Here is a 20,421-nt window from a genome sequence, read left to right as displayed (position 1 = left end):
TTTCAGTCATGAAAACAAAACTCGCACCATGACTCCCACATCCCTCACAGATTGGATCGAGGATTATTTGTTTAGGTCTTTCCATAAGAACAAACTCGTTCTAAAGCTGGAGACTTTCCATCCTATGTCGAGAGTCAAGGAACGCTGTTCGGCATGTTTATCACGCAGCCTCTTTAACCCCTTTCACTTATAAACCCCAAACTAATAAACTATCTCTGTCACTAAGCGTCTTTGAAATTAATGAGTTGCACATGTAGCTCAATATATTATTTCGTTAAGCTTGACATAAAATATGCAAACTCGAAATTAACTGAAGTTTAGCGAACTAAGAGGCGGTAAACATATACATATATAGGTGAATCGGAGATAAAATCATAATCGATTTTGTCCACCTTGAATGGTCTCGTCGATCATTCTCTTCCAAGATTGAGGATCCTTTGAGGTGAAAATCACTTGATCTTCATCGAGGAAGTTAACCACTAACAAAGGTGGTCTTCTATGCTGGGTATGTACTTTGACGTCACGGATGTTTTGAAGAGGCATTTCTATCTGTTTATCCGGGAGAAGTAAAGCGAACCACAGCATATCTGGAGTCAACACTAGAGCTCCGTTTCCTTGGACTTGATGGTGTTGGTCGGCAGACTTTTGGTACTGTAGATTGGCCCAAAATATTTCTTTTGTGATTATCCGGCTTTCTGCAAATCTCTGACTAACTCGTCTTTCCAGTTCTCCAAAATAGTTTCCCTTGGTTGCCTCAATGAGCAACTTCCAAATTTGAGGTTTCCTTAACTCAAAGATCACCCGATCTTCAATCCCTGAGGTTGGATTGACGAAATCAACAATCAGCCCTCGACGAATTCGGACTGCAAGAATCATCCGAAGTGGCATTACTATCTGTTTATCTGGACAAAGTAAATTAAACCACAGCATATCTGACGTCAAAACCAGGGCTCCGCTTCCTTTTATCTGACAGCAGCCAACAGATCTTTGATACTCAAGGTTGGCCCAGAAGATTTCTTTTGCAATTATCTGGTTTGGCTCAAACATTTCGTTAACTCTCTCTTCGAGTTTTCCACAGCAACAGCCCATGCCTTTTCTAAAACATGCAAAAAAAACAAACAAACAAAACAAAACTGAAAATGATTCGCAAACATTTCCATCTCAGGGCACCTATAATCATGCAAGCAAAGATCGCATAAACAACGGAGATGTCTTTGTAACGGCTAATTGGATTTGAAAAATTAAAAGCTCTAAGATGAACAAGAGGCGTCAAAGATTTTCGCATCTGCTTCGAATGCATCTTTGAAGCGTTTAACCCAATGCTTGCATCATAGATTTGAATGTCTGAAGGACTCTAGGCTAATATCACTTCCAGTCTATTTGTTTGCCAAGAGAGCGAAACGTACAGGTCAGCTCGTTTCTTTGTTATCTTTGAATCAGGTTACTAAGAAGTTATGTGATTTACAGGATTTTTTCCGTTGTTCGCGTTGTCCAGCAAAAGCAAGGGTCTGTAATATTTCTAGAACTATTATTTACGAAGTGTCTAGATGACGGGCAGCCGGTCAAGGTTTTAAACAGACTAAACGACCGTCAGTCAAAACTTTTTTGCACTTTAGGCTAAATAGCACCACGGTTAGTTGTTCTACTTTACACTGTCTCACTGCCGGTCATTTATTCCGCTTAGAACCTTGACCGGCTGCCGGTCATAGAGCCACAGCGTATTATTTAACTTACATAAGCAATAGCTTGGCAAACGAAGGTTTTGGAAGTAGGTTCCTTGGGCTTCGGACTAATCGATGGTAGTTCTACGACAAAGAACCTCGATTTAAAGTTAACAACATAATTCACTTGCACTGAGCAGTGTATTGTATTAAAAATGGTAAAAGCTTCTAAATATCAAAGAAGTTGTATTACACGAAATAAAATATAAGTATCTGGCTTTGGTTTCCTTCGTTGTAAACAATAGATTTCTAGACATAGCTCACCTGAAGTCAATAATTCAGTGTGTTTTTACTTTGTTTCCTTCAAACACCCCGATGTCCTCGATCGTTCAGAGACCTTATGCTTTGCAATTCCTGATTTTAATATCGCCACACAGTCGACATGCAACAATAGTGGTTTTACATCGAGTGTTTCAGTGTTCTTGGGAAATTCCAGGCTTTAATTACTTTATGTTATCTATTCTAGGTAATGCCTTGCAGATTGGGTGCCGCGATTGTCTGATTTACGCAATCGTTAACTTAAAATTGCCGTGTCATCTCAGCTCAATAAGTATGGAAATGAAGATGATTAATATTATAGTCACGAAGGGATGTGCATCGTTGCAAACTCAAAAAGCCGTGGACAGTTTGATATTAACATGTCGATTATGTAGCCACCAATCAGATCACAGGCAGCCGAAGGTCCCTATCAGATTACCTTTCTTATAAACGGTGTTGTGTCACAAAGATTCGATTTGTAAGGGTTTGTTTGGGAACGCAACGGTTTTGCTCAATATAAGTCAATTAGTCTTATATTTTGTGAGTAAAATCTAATTACCCTTTTTCTGTGTCGCACTGTTTTTTGTTTGCCAGCTCCTCAGGCCGATATCTAACGCGATTTCGGCGAGTTATCATTGTGTGGCTTTCCACAACTCTGCTAAAAGAAAGACAAGGCCGGACACTGATTTCCGAAGTGCCCGCCGCTCGAAGATAATAAATCTATTGAAAATAATCCAGCCGACTCAATTCCTAGTTGGCTAGTTATAATAAGCCCGACGGGGGTAGTCAGTATCGATTTGTCGACAGCCATTGCCATTGGCTGTCGACATTAGATCGGCGTTAGATCGGCATTAGATCGGCCTGAGGAGCTGTTAGCTGGCAAACAACAAAGAATACAACACAGCAGCAGGGTTAGTAGATTTGAAATAATAAGAATAATTGACTTTTAAAGCAAAACCGTTGCGTTCCCATACAAACCCTTATAAATCGAATTTTTGTGACACAACACCGCTTATAAAGAAAGAGTCACGTCCAAGGAATTCTGATAGAGAGATTGGGCTGCCTGTGATCAAATGCGAACTAAACCGCAAAGAAAGCAAACAAATTAGCGGTGTCTCCATCAGTAACGAAACCACATTTCGATCGTTTTTCCTTCAGATTTCATGTAGGTCTGGCCAAAAATACACTTTTTTGAGATAATTCTGTCGTTTTTTCCAGTTTTCTTCATCAAATCGCAGAAATTAATAAATTTGCACATTTCATAAGCCTTGTCGCTTGATTTTCTGTTAATTTCCGTTATTTATTGACTTTTTAAGAACATAGTGAAATCCAAGTTGGTGGGTCAAATGACGTCATAACCAAAAAAATGGTACATCTTGTAGAGAAGGCTCAGGGCTATCTAATCAATATAAATTTACTTCGCTCTGCCTTAACAGAACGAAAATCCAAAGGGATGATTCCATCCACCCCCCCCCCCTCCGCGCGCTCTTGTACCACGGGGGGTATGAGTTAGCTTGTACGTCCGAGCATGTCAAGGCATTTAAAAGAAATGATTGTACGCGACACACAGTACGTATGCTTTTCATTCAACCGATTTATTTCTTTTGGAATCCAAAGCAATAGGCGCGTTCCTCCTGTGTTTTACGTACAGGTTCGACAACCGAGGTCCTTTGCTTATTTAGGTACAAGAATTTTTCGACTTTTAAAAGTCTAGTAAAAGATGCTCCTTGTCGAGAGTACAGGTTCAGTTGCAGTTTTTAAAGGATTTACATATATGTATAGTATGTTCCTTTGGTATCGACAAACTATAATCACATGGTACCAAATTACCAGGAAAACCGAACTGTTATACACAGGCGTTACTTGACTATTCTCAACGTAGATTAAGTCATGTTTCATTTACTATAATTTTATCGTTATTTATAATCTTGCAACTAGGTAGTTCATCAAGCTACTCCATCAAGCTACTTCAGCGCCTGAGTTAATCTATCTGAACGGACGTTAAGTCATTATATTTGTTATAATGTTATATTTGTTAAACTTTTACAAACAGGTAGTCAAGAGAAGAACCTCTCCATCAAGTTTTCTTCAACCGCCTAACGAGTTTACATCACCTCAACAACCGCCGCCACCACCGCCACCACAGCCACCACCGCCGCCACCGCCACCACCGCCACCGCCGCCACCGCCGCCACCGCCGCCACCGCCGCCACCACCGCCACCACCGCCACCACCACCGCCACCAGTGGGTCCCGAAAACCCTCCACCACTGCTTCCCCAGAAGCCTCCTGAGGACCGTTCAGAGTAGCTTCGAGTAGGTGGCTTGAGAAAACCGTTTAACTCAAACCACAGGGAAGCCTCAACAGTGCCAAGTGCTCCCCTGGTTTGAAGTCGTTTTGTCCAATCAGACCCAAGTTCTGAATCGAGATCATAGCTACCACTTCCAGCCAACGAACCACAAGCTTTGGGACCTAAATAGACATTGGTTGGAACCGAGTTACAGCTGTAACCTGCAGCAAGAAGCATTGGGGTTGTCTTGTCCCTCTTGGCTATCTTGTGACATGATGGCGAGGACTCTTTCGATGGTGTTGGGGTGTAAGGTTTGCAGAGCAGGTAGAGAATTGACACTGAGTAAGCCAATGCAATCATTTCTGGGATGTATTGAGTAGCTGGAGATACCACAAAGATTCCCCTCTTCAAATCTATGAACAGGTGGTTACTTGAATCAATATATATCATGTAGAGTCCTTCTTTGTATTTGCGTACTTCACACCAACCTTTAGTTCCATGAAGACTAAAAAACTTGATCTCTACTTGGCCAGCGGATCGGTTACAAAAACTACCTTTCTGCCATTTGCCAATGCAGATACCCCAGTCCTTTCGACCTCGTATGAGCATGGCTCTCTCGCCCCTCATTTGGTTCAGCGTAACGCATCGTTCCTCGCCTTCAATTGATTCCTTTTCTGGAAGAATGGTGGATTTGAGCGAGTAGGCTGATGCTACAGCAACATTGTGTAGACTAACGATCTCTACAGCTGACAGCACGGCCGCAGTAGAATGGACAATACGGCACTTGAATGCGTCTCGTTCCCTGACGTCAAGCAACGTATGCGTGGCAGCTTCGCAGGGTAAGAAAGGCTTTCCAAAGTCACTTGGAGTCATCATCGCTTGTGGGAAACTAAGCACCAATGAAGGGTGGTCATATTTCGTGAAGAACGAGTCTTGTCGGGTCGTGAATTTATAACCTTGAACAGCTGGAGGATTTAGTGTGACTGTCAGCCTCACGACGTTCCGTGAACCGCTGAAGGGAATATCGATATTCCAGGGATGTGTAGGGGGTGGCCCAGCGACATAAAGCGAATCAAGGTAAGAAAGCAGGCTTGTTTGACGGGAACCTATGGTCTTTTCTCCCAAGAAGGCTTTCTGGTGAAGACTTACGGTAATCGCGTGTTTCTTCTCATTGTTGATGACGCACTGATTCATCAGGGCAATACCAAAGCCTCCATTCATGCCTTGTAAAATGATCAAGTTGCCGTTCGGACCAAACAGTCGGACATAAAAGGTTTTGGTTACGTCTGCATTTAAAACCTCTATTTTCAGAATGTTCAAAACGTATTCAAGTCGTGCAAGTGGAGCATAGAGCCAATCAGGTCTGGGAGGTCTGTGTGGAGGAGGTTCACCTCTCAACATGGTCCCCGGCTTGTCAAACTGCAAACCTGCTGCCTCCCACACGGCTCGAGTTGACTTTTCACCATCGTACAAAGTAGTTGCCAGGCCGTAATTTGCTTCGTTGCCATCGCTTTGCAGCATTGTTCCAAACATCTCTGTTGTAACTTGCTTGTAAGTTAGTGGATGTTGTCGATGGACGTGCCAGATTAAAATCACGTCATAGCATGGAACAATTGAGATCTGCGGATTTCTGCTTCTTAGTTCCAGATGATGTTGGTAGCGCTCAACGGCTTTGGCAAGAAATCTTCTGTCTGCATAGTGAGGCAACGATACTTGGTAATAGAACCTGGATTGGTCGTAACATGCCTTTTCGAGGTCATGGCAAATTTTCAAGTTGTATGGCATAAAAAACGGCATTGTTTGGGCCAAGTTAACTTCAAATGGTTCTCCGGGATAACTGGATTCCCATAAATATCTTGCTCTATGAACTCCCTCCTGTCGTTGGTATCTGTTCATGGGCGTGTGGTCAATGACTTGAGACACAATACTCATGCAGTCTTGCTCATATTTCTGCGGTGTTAACATATGCACATACCAAACCCAGGCGATGTCCAGGGGAGCTGCCAGAAGCTTGCTTTCTGTTCCTTGCTTAGCTGCGAGTGGTAGCCAGAAGACTTCGTACCTTCTGATAGCATTTCTTAGGATTGGACCGGCGTACAAGCCAGGAAACTCATCAACCAGCTCGAGAAAATTAAGCACATTGGAAGCTGCTTGGATCAGGTGATTCACGTTAAGTCTGTGTGAATATTTTGTTTCTTGGGTCATTGCTCTTGGGCTTGTTTGATGATTGCTCTTTGGGAAATAACATGATAGATAGCCGATAAGCACAGTTTTGAAGTACACAAGCCGATTGAGTATTCACATGCATGTGAGAGCAAGAGAAATGGTAAGGATATGACAATTGGCTGTTTACATAGCTATGTTTTTCAAAGGTGCGTTTCCTACTTTGTCAGTTTTAAACTCTAATCTGCGTGAGGTACTTGAGGTAAAGATACTTAAGAGTCCTGAGTGATTTTCGTTTTTATATTTGATATTTTTAGGAAAGGCTACCGACCTTCTTACTTTTTTCAATAAATATTGGGGAAATTTTTTTCTCATCAAAATTCTAACGGGACTTAACGTTCCTATGATATAACCATGATTGAATAGCTCTTTTATCCACGCATTCGGAGTGTTTAACGCTTTGGAACCTAGCAACATTTCAAAATCTTTGTTTTTTTAATGCATTTCAGTATATATCTGAGTTTTTCAAATCATCAGTTTGGATATATTGTATTTATATTTTACCATATATTTCATGTTCTTCTACATTCAAGGGGCACTTTCTGCTCCCATCGAGCCACATAAACAAAATTTGACCAATGAAAAGTCATTTCAAAAGGTAGGTTATAATTAAGGATTGATTATCTCGCAATACGTAGTACATGCTCCTGATTAAGATTCTATAGCATCATCTCTGTAAGGGCTCATTTTTTGTCTGAGATTCTTGTTATCTGGGCTTACCTATTTTAGAATATTTAATGCCAAGGTTATATATTATTAAAAAAAACCGTTCCGCACGGCTTCTCTCTCAGAAGCTCTGCAGTGAATTCGCAGTCGAGTGTTGCGATGACACACATCGCCTGGACCAAGACTTGAAAACTCACTAAGCTATCATAATCAGTGGTTTTACTTTTGCGTAACCATGAATGGTTGCATTTGTTTTGCTTTGTTCTTTAGTTAGAAACGGAAATTTCTTGTTTTGGTTTTTGGCTCTAATACCGAAGCCAACCAAAGGTGCCCTTTGAAAGCCCTGTACATGCATTAGAGCAGGGAACATTAACTAGTGTAGTTTTAAAATGGTATACTTTTCGAAAAAATCGCTAAATTTAGAGGTAAAACTATATGTCAGAAATACACACCGAAAATTAAGCCTCTATTCCATTAGGTGGAACGGTCCAACATATAAATATGTCGAGTCACTGCCTTCAGGTTCCTCTAATCCACACTTAAGTAGTTTTACAGCACGACTTTCAAATTCGCTTATGACGCAAAGCTATCCGAAGTTAAACTTTGCCGCTTAATCTTAAAATTAATGACTAACAAGCACAGGCTGGTTTAGATAAACGCTTTTCACTGAAAATGGTTTGCGAAATTTTATCTTGTTTCATATACGTTAAGACAATTTGCATCGTCATCTTCAAATAAATTAGTCTGCGTTGCAGACGAAAATTTTTCCCTGTGAGTAAAGCGACACAGGCTACTTCAAATTTTGACATGTCATGTCACAATTCAGTTAAACACAAAGCCAATTTGCAATTTGCACTTAGAACGTTAATCGATGGTTTTAACTGATGCGAAAACTAAAGAATCCTTTAACGAAAGTTAAACAACTGAAGCAAGTAATATAAACACTTATATTCTAACCTGACTAAGGGGTTATTTTATTTTATTTTATTTTATTTTATCTTTGCATTCAACAAGGCTTTGAACGTAGTTTAAATGTTCATATATGTAACATAAATTAATTACTTAAAATGAAACATTCCTTTTATAAACTCTTCGAAACTTAACGGCGACGATGGTAATTTTTTAAGTGACTTCTGTTAATATTTGTATCCAGCCTAATATATATATTGCATCTAAATAGTTCTCCAATGGTAAATGTGAATTCTGATCAAAAAGTGACAATCTTGAAAGAAAAACAGACATCCTCCAAAAGACATTCGTTAAGTTTGACATCATCGAAGAATGAAAGATCACAGCAAAATTGCCTCAGGATTAGTTCTCGTTGTTCTTACACTGCAAAGCGCTTATAGACATGAGCATAAAAAGAACTAAAACGTTTTTTCTTGTGCTTTTATTTCTGACCGCGTAGTCTAAACGACATGCTTGCAATATATGTCACTCTTATGTGCTTGTATCGAGCCTTGTGATCAACGTTTGAGAGAAGTCGTAACGCTCGGCAGCTCGTTTCTTCACAGCACTTCTGTTTCTCGCAAACTTCACACGCATTTCCATGCCTCATTAGAAACACGGAACTATTTATTATTTCTTAACTAGTGCTGATTTATGACAGCTTTTAAATAAGCTTCAAAGTTGACTCACCTTGAAAGTGTCTAGCTTTGCCGCTACGGCTTCTCGCGGTAAGATTCCATTGAAGGTAACTTAATGTGTCAACCCTTTATTTAATCCTTTTTAATAGTCAGTAAATTTACTCTCTACGAGTGAAGTGTGTTTGCATCGATTGACGTCATATTAAGTTCTCTCTGTTTATTGTTTTTGGCGTGCGTAGCAACTGACCTCAAAAACAACTGTAGCGTAGATCTTTTGGCTGATTGTAAGTTCCGTGATTTTAGAATTTTTACTTCTCAACTATTAAGAAAGTTTGCAAGTTTATTTCGCTTACCACTGAGGAACAATCATGCACTGGATGAGATCGACTTCGTTGAAAACAGTAGAATGGTGATAAAACTTACCCAGGTCAATAATTTTGTGGTTTTGGTTTAGTTTCGTTGCTTTGCGTGAAAAGATCCGATGCCCTTGATCGATTTAAGATATTATTTGAAGTTCCCGATTTTGACATTGTCACACAATAGAAATTAGATGTACGTTAGTTTCTTATCGAGGGCTTCTTTATTCTCCAACTTGAAACTTTCCGTACTTTTACTTTATGCATCTATTTCAAGTGTCTCCCGACACTTTGATTGTCACCATTGTATAATTTACGTAATAGGGAAGTTAAATTTTCTGTCAACTAAGAAAAACTAATATTTACCCATTTCGCGTTTTGTCAATACTGGGCATAGCTTTATTTTAAACACCGCCTTAACGACTGGTACTTTTTTTTTCGTATAAGTTCGATTCACTTTCGGACATTTTTACAGTACCATTATATTAGGCACCTATAGATTTCAGGGGCGTAGCTAGGGGGGTCTGGGATGCCTGTGACCCCCCTTTTATAAGCCTTTTTAAGCAAACAACCTACAACAGGTGACGAAAATAACATGACAATCTGGTGAGTACCCTCACTTTGATACAGTGTAACCCTCCTTGAAATATGTCCGATCATTGGACTGCGATCAGTTGAGCACGATTACGATGTTAATTTCGAGAAAGACGTAAAGACTTAAAACTCACCGCAGTCTGTAGTTAATAGTCACTTTTATTATTAATACAGATTGAAGTGCTTGTTTTGAAAATCAATAAAAGCCATTAAAAGAATCTAGAAGTACACATATTTCCTAATCTACTCTACTTTCTCCAAATTTTTGTCTAAACTTATCACACGTGCACTTTAAGAGTAATTAATAGTTAACAGTATCAATCTAACTTAAAAGTTCGATTAAAAGCTTTCAGTCATGTGAACAGCCGTACAGCTCTACCCTCATAGCGATTTGAACATTCCAGGTCTGTGGCAAGATTCGCACAAAACGAGCCTTGATGTGCTGCTGAAACACGTGGGAAACAACTGTATTTTTATCAAAGTTTCCTCGAAATACCTGAAATATATACGTACCATTAATTAATAACTTACAGTACTAATCAAAAAAATATATCTGTCGAAGATGAAATGTTCCCAGCTTGTTGTAAGCGGGAGTCGAAGAACTGATTGCAATTGGATTCGACTCCGTGAACTTCCAGATATCTGTCGGCAGCTGCTATCTCTGAGCTGCAGAGAGCTAAGCCATTTACTGGGTTCATACCGGGTTCATATGCAATAAGCATCTTGCATACTGGTAGGACCAACAAGAACCTGCCATCAGCTGGTCTGTTCTCTTTCTGAACGGGAGGGAGGGGGAATTTTCTCCTTCCCCCATTCTTCGAAAACAGCCGAAGGTTAGACCAACATGTAATTTAACTACTTTGTTTGTCCGTAGATTTTTAAGCGCAGAGGAGGTAGGCCTAAGCATGGACACAACTTCATATTACTTAAAGTTTTCTGACAAAAACTTCACCGTCAAGGGCCTTAAGTCGAAAACAATTGACTCCCATGGGTATTTTGCGATCATTTTAGATTCTTTGTTGGAATTGCTAGTATGAGGCACACGGAATGCAAAAATCTCTGTCACTATTTTTTGTGTGTCCATAGGACCTTAAGTCGAAAACAAGTGACTCCCACGGGTATTTTGTGTCGGTTTTAGATTCTTTGTTGGAATCGTTACTATGAGGCATACGGACTGGAAAAAAACCTTTGTGCCATTAATTTCCAGCGATGGAAAATGAAACCAAATGAAAATGACAATATAAAGTGGCCAATTTTGGAAATACTTAAGCTGAAAAGGACAACATGGCGAAGTTAGATTCAGATAGATGGAAGAGACAAAATCTTCGGTAGACCAGTAGATGAAGTGGCTAAACTTATCATGACCGGGATTTAGGTCATTTACTAGGTTAATATGTACCACGAGTCCTTCATAAATTTAGGACTCACTTTCACGGCGTTGTTCTCCATGTATGGCTCCCATTCTCCTCCATCAACACGAGATAAAATTTCATAAGTTGTCACCCTATGCAAGGAATCATGTTTTGACTGAGTAGCTATTTTCTTGATTGCTGTCTCCATTCCAAGGTCAACTTGAAGCCACTGGCTACGATTATTGATGCCTGCAGACCACGAAGTAGCTGAGTGTAAGCGGGCGTATCGGGGATCAAGGCCATTACGCGTGAAAGACGAGGCAGTTAGGGCAGAATCTGGAATCTTTCCATTTTCCATACCCAAAGGCTCGGCGCAATCTAATTAAAAAACGTCAAGCTTTCTTGTCAGTCTTCTTATAGTGAATTTGGTTCTTTTATTCTTTCAAACCTTTCTTAAACTAAGATCTAACTTATTCAATCAACTCAGTGTAAGCCGTCTGGTACGTGAGAATTTGGCAGGTTTCAAGACTGAAGATTTGTTAGGAATGACATCTGGAAACCTGTCAAATTACTCAGTGGCAAAGAAGAACGCCTGCCTTTAGCCCGAAGTTGTAGACGCTGAAGGGACTGATGGACAAATAGATTGATAGATTGTCATTGGATAGATTGCTGATTTGCATAGATTGGTTAGTTAATTCACGTTCTACTGCAACTTAGGGGACCGACGCGATATTTTCGGTCGAAAGTTTACATCAAGAGCCGGAGAGCCCCGGCACTTACTCTTACAGAACCAGTTCCAGGGGTGCTTGAATTTCTTCCCGCTTATTGGCCAAAAAATTATTTTCGCTCGCTGGAACTGATATGGAAAGAGTAAGTAAGGCTCTCCCGTTCGGATGTAAACTTTCGACCGAAAATAACGCGTCATTTCGACTAGCTGCCTCTGGTTCTTCGAGGATGGTCGCACTGTTGTTGTCATTTATATGCAGATCGTAGGATGTTTCTTTGGTATTATCCCGATCAATGATCCACCAATATCATTGCGCTTTAAAAGGAACCGATGAAACCACTCTTCTCTTCACCATGATCCGACAGATCTTAGATCAATGATCCTGGTCATGATCATCCCAAAGAAACGAATCTTAAATTTGATAACTGGTTTACTCTATAAAATATACTAGCTATACCTTTGCACTTGTTGCCGCTCGGCTTAATTTGACAGATGTCTGTCTGTCCTCCACATTGGAAGTCTGAGTCATTACAAGAGAAGAGTCGCATCCCGTTGGTCACGTAGATTGTCCATTCTGGTAATAGTTTATGCTTTCACACAAGGGACGATGCTCGTCGCACAGCATCACGCAACTCGCAATACCTGGAGCTGGTTTGGTAAGAAACACGTGACCTGCTAAAACACGATCTGGAATGGAGCGGGTTACGTCTTTGCACTGCATGACAGAGGCCAGAGTGACTTGCACCAGAGGGTGACTGAGAATCACAAACAACACTGGCATTGCCAAATCAGTATATTGGAAATTCTTTAAAAAAACCTTTTTTGTCACAATTCTTGGCTCATGGTAGGCTGCTGCAAATTGTCTCAGTCGCTTTTACTCTGAATAGTCGTTTGTAAATATATACCTTCCATTCAGTGTAGGGACTAAACGTCTAGTTCGTCTTAATTTGGTTATTTTAAGTAACAAATTAAACTAAACATTGCCGCTTTTCAGATATGAAAACTTCGTATATTACGTAACAAATCACGCATTACCGCTTTCCAGAAGCGAAAACCTTTACAAAAATCAACATTTTACGTAACTCTTGATCAATAACTAGACACCAAAAGGAACGTCTAAATCGGTTTTCATCATCTACAGAGATTCTAGATAGAAGATGCTTATGCTTTACCCAATCTAAAAGATCGCTCTCACTCCATTACGTAACAAACCAAAGATCGCTGCTTTAAAGTTACGAAAACTTAGGATTACTTTTAGAAATAGAGGGATACTCTTGTCTCTTCAACGGATAAGCGGGGAAACGCGATGGTTTCGTTGGGCATCTAGCTTAAAATTACAGGAAATAAAATTTCTGAAAAGTAAGCGCTTTACGCATTTTTATGCGCAGGACACGATAACTTTCACTTGCAATATCTGCCACATAAACAAGTCCTGAGAAATGATTACTAAGCTTTATCTAATTCAAATTAATAAGGAACTCTGTTTCTTTCATAAAGATGACCCTTAAGCTAGCTAGCAATGTCTTAATGGAGAAGCATCTTATCATCACTCAAAAAGCGAACTCAAAATCTCGTATTACGTGGCTGGACCATTATAAGGATGCCTTCGATCAGGGAACGCAAATAACTGAAACCAAAAGTAACAAATAAACAAGTAGAAAGTTTGCTTTGCTTACCTTCAGCTGGATTTTTAGTACGATGTCGCGTCCTTAGGTTGTCAATCGAGTATTTCTACCCTTTCCGATTTGGAAGAGATTTTCTCGTGTGGATTAAACATATATGAAAACCAAGTGAAGACTGCATGGAACATAAGTTAAAACTATGCATTATTGATAAACATGAACTTTTTTATTTACGCCGGCTATTTAATTTTTAAATTTTCTTTGCACGTGTCTACCTTTGCTACATTGTATACCTTTAGTCGCCCGAAGAGGAAAGCACGGCAGCTTAAAGCTCAGTTAAGTTTGTTCCTTTTTAGCCAGAAAACATTTTTTATATACTGTTGATCTAATAAGAACCAGTCTGGGAACTGTTTTGATTGCATTCAGAGCAAAAAAGGAAACAAAAGGATGGCCTTGCTTTGTTAGAATTTTATTTTTTTTATTTGTTTATTTATTTATTTATTTTTTTGATTTCATGAGTTATGTTAATAGATCTTGTCACCCGCAATTACGATACTAACAATACTTACAATACTCACATTACTTTCAAATGCAAACCGTTCTTACAATACTTACGTTAATTACACTCCTTGCAATATAACGCTTGTTTTGAAAAAAATAAGCATTAACTTACAAACAATACAACACTTACACTTTTAATACTTACGATGCTTAAGTCAATTGCACCAAATAGAATACAATACTAACGGTACTTAAAATGCTTTATTTACAGTACATGTTTTTGTATCCGAGAGTAAGTAATAGATATGTACACAAATGGCAAAGAAGAGAAGAGAAAAAAAAAGGCTCACAATAGAGAGGAATCTAGATCAGCAAGATACGTGTGGCTCCCAATATGGCAAAGGTTAAAAAAATGTCATTATATCAACTTAAATCCTACTGTGAACTAAGACCACGCAGATAGTGTAAGTAGAAAGGGGAGGCGGAAAGGGGAGATACAAAGGTTACTGAATAAAAACATAGGAAATGCTTGATCGATTTCTTTCTTCTATTTTACATGAGATACGAATTTCTCTAGCATTGCACTATTTTCCCTTTCTTTCCGCAAAGGTAAAAAAAATCTAGCAAGCCAGGTGATTAACAGTACGGTTCTCATGTGCTACACTTCGTTGCTAAAACAAATCCGGTAGTTTCCAAGTTTTGCTACAATGCAAAAAAAAAAAAAAAAAGATAAATGATTTTTTCAGGCTCTGTAGTGCAGAAGGTGCTTTTCATGTCATTTTTAAATCTCATTTTCAAGAGAGATGTATTGGTGCAGGAATCAGAAACGAATCGAAATTCAATTAACATCGTGTTTTTAGTACATTTTAAAACTATCTGGTAAGCAGGGTGCCATTTGAAGTCTGGATAATCCTTTGTTGCATGTGCAGGGTGGGGGGGGGGGGGGGGCGCCGGGGGAGAGAAGGGGTGGGTCATCAGTTTTTGAGCCCTTAGTAAGGGGTGGGTCGTTCGATTTTCATCTACCCATGGGGGTGCCTCATGCATTTATACAAAAGAGGAACTATGTTAGGTCTAACCCAAATCATTTTAACTTCGTAAAAGCCAAAATCTTATCGCAAAAACAAATTCGTCAAAACAAGCCTTTAAACACGATTGTCACAGCAACATCAAGTCATGTGCTCAAAAAAAATGACACTCCGAAATTGTTTCTCACAAATTATTTCTCAAAGTCACACATTTTCATCATCCATGCTTCACAGATCAGTCTGAAATGAGCGCGGGCAGTCTGTAACGTCCCCTAACTCGCTAAATAGGATTAAGCCGGACCAATTCAGACCTAAACATTTCATCTCATTCTGTATCTGTTTTAACAGAGGAAGGTTCCTAAGATTGAAACTGGTATACAGTGAAACCTGCATCAAGCGGTCACCCTTGGGACTCTCACTAGTGTCCGCTTAATACAGGGTGTCTGCTCTAAGCAGGTTCTAATATATATTAACCGAGCAGGAAGTCTTTATGGGAGAATCTTGACCGATCGAGGTCAAGATTCTCCCATGCAGACCGACTAAGCTCAGTTTATAAGATGCTTATTATATATTAGATGAGTCGAACTTAATTTTGCCAAAGTTTGCTCGTCGGAAAGTCATTGTTGACATCAAGACCGCTGCTCAAGACCGCTGCTCCATTGTTGTTCGCCAACAAAAGTACGGCATGCCACTTGGGGCAATAGCTGTCGTCTCTGATACACTGTTCTCAGAGCTGTATGTAATGCGAGTCCTTTCTTTCTATTTTTCGCAATTAATTTCCAAAGTAAGGGCCAACGAGCACTGCAATTCGGCACTTCACCGATAGCAAGTCCTAGCAGTAACTAGCCCCGTATCGAGTGAATAGCACCGGGACACGTGCTTATTCCCGTCTGTTAATGAAGTGCAACTTGTGAAATAGGATCGACGCAGGTTCGATTTTTGTTACCACGCTGGAATTAAGTCGACTCTTTGTCGCACCTATTTCTAATTTATTCGACGCGACTTGGATTCGACGTTTGCCCTAGGCCTAAGTTGGTCTCGATTGTAATAAGTTATTATTCGCATGAAGAGTATTACTGTATAAGAACACACCACTTGTAACACAGGTAATGAAACTGTTTATTTAGTTATCCATCAGTGCTCAAGATGCTGATAAATAAACTCATTCTGTTTTCTATATTTTTGTTATTTCCGAGCTAAGGGTGAAGGGAAAGTAAATCTTTTGAGATTATTCAAGATTTCACCTAAAACACATCTGTAACATTACCTTGTAAAATGATCTTTAAGCCTACGATTGCAACTGTTTTCAATTTGTAATGAACAAATTGTAGAAATCGAGACAAAAATTCATGTTGTGACCATCCCAAAATGTGCCCCAAGCATCTGGACGTCGCGTGCATTGAGATATTATTTATTCCAAATGTTTAAGTGCACATCGTCTTGGACGCGGTGAAAAGTGTCTTCAAAGTGCAGGCTGTGATTGTTTTATCTATGGTATTAATACAATTTAATGTGACAGTCTACCATTCAAACTTGAGCCTCCTTCACTCAGTCTAACAGCCGTACAGCTCTACCCTCATAGCTACACGATCGCTCCAGGTCTGTGGCCAGATTTTAATGAAGCGCGCCCGAATGTGCTGTGGAAACACATGCGAGACAACTGTCTCTTTATCGGTGTTTCCTTGAAATACCTGAAACATTAACGTAAATGAGTGCTACTGAGTTTATGAGCAACATTTTCCATCTCGAAAACGTTTAATATGAAATTCGTTACCATGACGTGTGTCGGGCCACACCTGAATAAACATTATTTAGCCTTCCAAAACGAAACAGAGTTCAAGGTATAACTTGTCATGAAGGAATGTTTTGTTCACATGCAACCATGTTTTGAATGATCGCCATTGTTTGACCTAAAGTTGTTGAATTTTAAGCTTCATTTTCTGTTTTAGTTTGAGTTTGGATTTTATAATGATTTTATCTAAAAACATCTCATTATATTTTCATATTTTTCTGCTTTTTCGAATCGCTTTTAGGAGTTTTCTGACTTATTCAAATCCGAGATGGCGGATATTTTAAGTGCGTGACGTCATGAAAGGGTTAAGTTTCGAAGCCAACTATTTTCTTGAGAGTTGGAAAGTAAATTGCGACAACTTGTTTTAAGTTGAATTTATTGGGCTATGATAAACTGAGTTCCACCATTAAATATCTACAAACTTACTTTCACAGCATTGTCCTCCATATACTTAAGCCAGTCAGTCCCGTCTACACTGGACGAAATCTTGTAAGACGTCACCCACTGTCTGTGACTAACAATCGGCCTTCCCTGAGTAGCTATCATTTTTACTGCCATGACTCGACCAAGATCAACATGGAGCCAGTGCGGACCTTCATGGTGACCCATAGTCCATGCAGATGGCGAGTTGAGCCGAGCGAAATTAGGACCGAGTCCGGAATTATAAGAAGACGAGGCTGTGATAGCACTGGCTGGAATCTTTCCATTTTCCATTCCCAGACTCCTGTAGCAAGCTGAAGAAATAACGGGAAAAGGCTCAGAGATAGTTCATCTAAATAATAAGAAACAATTAAATAAACTTTGCGATTGTGAGAAATCATTCAACTCGTATATTTACGTCGCAAAGAATTGTAGACCCTATGCGACTGAAAACATTCTGCTATTGGCATTCGCTGTTGACGTAGGTCAATTGAACAACGCTTTGCTCGTGTTAAAAGATATCAATAAATGTAGCAATAAGTCTAAGTAAAGAAGATTATGTTATAGTCTAACTGACTGAATTAAAACATTCAACCATTTTGGATCAGACATTCTCAGCTTTGATTTCACGGAAGAGAGATACACAGCTGTTATAGCTTTGTTTATTTATGTTTATTTTTAAAACACATAATTTACAACACTACCTAACAGAATCCTTGCAATAATAAGATAACTTACGATAAAAATATTACCTACAATAGTAACGTTACTTACAATAGCGAAATGGCTTACAAAACCCCAACATTGCTTGCAATACTTATAATTACTCTTCTCAAATACTAACATAGCTTAACAATTAAGACGAAATCCGATAGAAAATCGAGCAATTTTAGTTGATAGCGGACAAAAACGTGGTACCAGAATGTTTCGAGGTATTTTACAGTCCTTTTACAATTTCTTAAGGCTAAAGATATCAACAGTTGCCTAAAATAACACCAAAAACAATTTCCCATGGGAACTCGAGAAAATAAATTTCACAGTTCAGAGAAACTGTACAAACACAGGTAAAACGTCATCACTGGGAGCCTGTTCGCAGGCTACAAATATATATAGCTATAAAAGCAAACGTAAAAAGTGGTTTTTAACTGAGTGTCGTAAATCGAAACCGAAGAAATCACGCTGACCAATCACGAAGGACGCAAACGACCCAGAGAACCAATCAAAACCGAAGCCACACATGTAGCTGACGCGAAGCGCGGGAAAATGCAAACGATGGACCCGCGATTGGTTTTAAGTTTAACATTTGATTGGATGACAAAGTGGCACGAGCTTTTTTTAAAAACCAATCTCTGAACGCGTAATGATACAAAACCCAAGAAAATGCGAACTACTGAAAATCGACTCTAAGTTAGTAGTTTCATTATACCTTCACATCTGTTTCCGCCCTGTTTAATTTGACAGATGTCTGTCTGTCTTCCACATTCAGAGTCAAAGCCATTACAAGGGAGGAGTCGGACGCTGTTGGTCATGTAGATTGCCCATTCATAATCCACCAAGTCCTCTGGGCTAGATTCTGCAGTCTTGTCATTCAGTTCACAAACCTTTGTCTTTCTGTAATAGTTAGTGCTTTCACATGAAGGATCGTGCGCTATGCATGAAATCACGCAATCTTCATTGTTTGGCGATTGTTTGGTAAAGAACGCGTGACCTGCTAAGACGCGATTTGGAATTGAGCGGATCGCGTCTTCGCACTGCGTGACGGATGCAAATGTCACTTGTGACGTATAGTAGAGCAGGACAAGCAACATGTCCTCACTTGGAGACAACTGCGTAGAGATAAAAAAAGAAGCTAATAAGACTTGTAAATGCCATACAGCATCTCTTATAAGTTATTTAGCCCTCGGACATGCAAGCAAACTCATACAAGGAGGTTGGGGGGGGGTGGTTAGAACCTCTTCTCTTATTAGCGTTTTTGTTACGTTACGTTATTTTTCATGTCGTCTACCAAATGATGTTCATATAGTACGTAATTATGCAAAAAAACGTTTCTGGGGCGGGGGGGGGGGGGTCAGTGACGTCATCCAAAATGAAAGACTATTTTTAGATTTTTCACTCCTTAACATTATTTTGCGTTTCCCCCTGAAAATTTAAAGTTTTACTCAAACATGACAATGTAAATTATTACAAAAAGTTTTTAATTAACATGATAAAGTTGATGATTTAGTGTAGGTTTTTCCCATTTAGTGTAGCTCTTTCCCAACAACTTTATCACGTTAATTTAAATCTTTCTTTGTAATATTTTACATTGTCATGTTTCCTTTTGTTCTTATAGTCATTAGCAGTTTGCGTACACTATATATTCAACTCTGTACTTTGTAATTTAAACTAAAGATGACAGAAGATTCTGTTGAAACATGTTTTAAAAAAACGTTGTGTTGTTTCTCAAAATTTTAACATGTCTGCTACTATCCAGACCATTTGACAATTAAAATTGCTTTTATACGAAAACAAAATTTAAATTTATGATACTACGGGAAAAAGAAAATATGAGGAATCACTTTTTTTCACCGAAGGTCACCCTTTCGATCATTGCTGTAACTGAAAAGGATGCAGAAACTAACAAGAAAAACTTAAAATGTAGTACCTTGTGAAATGATATGGTTTCTGTGCACAATCTAACCTGGAGATGTTCCGCCGGCAAGGGATCTTCTAATTTAGTTAGACCGCAGGTTTCTTTTATTCAGATCTAACCAAAACTAATGAAAGGACTACAAAGGAAGAAACAAAGACGTAATAATACTTTGAAAAGTTTTTCAGCAGCCAGATGTTTCTTTCGCACGATAATTACGCTTTGATATTTTTGCTTGTTACTCGCCCGATGGAAATTCCTGTTTTTTCCTAGGAAAGGAAACGTGAACATTAAGAAATTCCTTAGGTTAAGAAACAGCACTGGCTGAATAAATCTAAAATATAGAAGGAAAACCGTGAAAGAGATAAAGGGAAATACATCTTGTTCTCTGCAAAGAAGCAAAGAGAAAATAAAACTATTCATATGTTTAAATCGGTTTCCAAGCTACGTTTATCGGGGGGATGCGGGATGAGAGTAAAAATGGAGGCGGGATGCAAGATCACAGAAATTTTAATGGCGGGATGCAGTAGAAAAAAAGAAACTATAACGCAAGGACCACTTGTGCAAACAGCAGCGGAGTGAAGCCCTATCTTGGTTTCGATCAGGATCAGCAGTGTAAAATAAAGCATAAAACCAATTGATAGGCTGACCGGACGGCTG

General features: G+C 39.2%; 2 protein-coding genes across 2 annotated transcripts; both read right to left on the bottom strand.

Moving 5' to 3' along the window:
• Positions 1-327: 327 nt before the first annotated feature.
• On the bottom strand, positions 328-3,149 carry LOC145500305 (uncharacterized). The gene is made up of 2 exons (XM_081479796.1): positions 1,986-3,149; positions 328-1,096 (listed from the first exon to the last, which is right to left on the bottom strand). The coding sequence occupies exon 2, from the start codon at positions 1,087-1,089 to the stop codon at positions 373-375; it is 717 nt and encodes a 238-aa protein (XP_081335922.1). The 5' UTR covers positions 1,090-1,096; positions 1,986-3,149; the 3' UTR covers positions 328-372.
• A 945-nt stretch (positions 3,150-4,094) lies between these two features.
• Positions 4,095-8,849, bottom strand: LOC145501631 (uncharacterized). Its single transcript, XM_081481061.1, has 2 exons — positions 8,796-8,849; positions 4,095-6,500 (listed from the first exon to the last, which is right to left on the bottom strand). Exon 2 carries the CDS (start codon positions 6,471-6,473, stop codon positions 4,095-4,097), a length of 2,379 nt encoding a protein of 792 aa, XP_081337187.1. The 5' UTR covers positions 6,474-6,500; positions 8,796-8,849.
• Between the last annotated feature and the right edge of the window lie 11,572 nt (positions 8,850-20,421).

This window comes from Orbicella franksi, chromosome 10, assembly GCF_964199315.1.
Source record: "Orbicella franksi chromosome 10, jaOrbFran1.1, whole genome shotgun sequence".
NCBI classification, from domain to species: domain Eukaryota; kingdom Metazoa; phylum Cnidaria; class Anthozoa; order Scleractinia; family Merulinidae; genus Orbicella; species Orbicella franksi.
The sequence above is the reverse complement of the archived record's forward strand: the minus strand, read 5'-3'. Positions and strand labels throughout refer to the sequence as shown.

Coding starts and splice junctions, on each gene's coding strand:
- LOC145500305 (XM_081479796.1), bottom strand. CDS start 1,089: ATGGGCTGTTGCTGTGGAAAACTCGAAGAGAGAGTTAACGAAATGTTT.
- LOC145501631 (XM_081481061.1), bottom strand. CDS start 6,473: ATGACCCAAGAAACAAAATATTCACACAGACTTAACGTGAATCACCTG.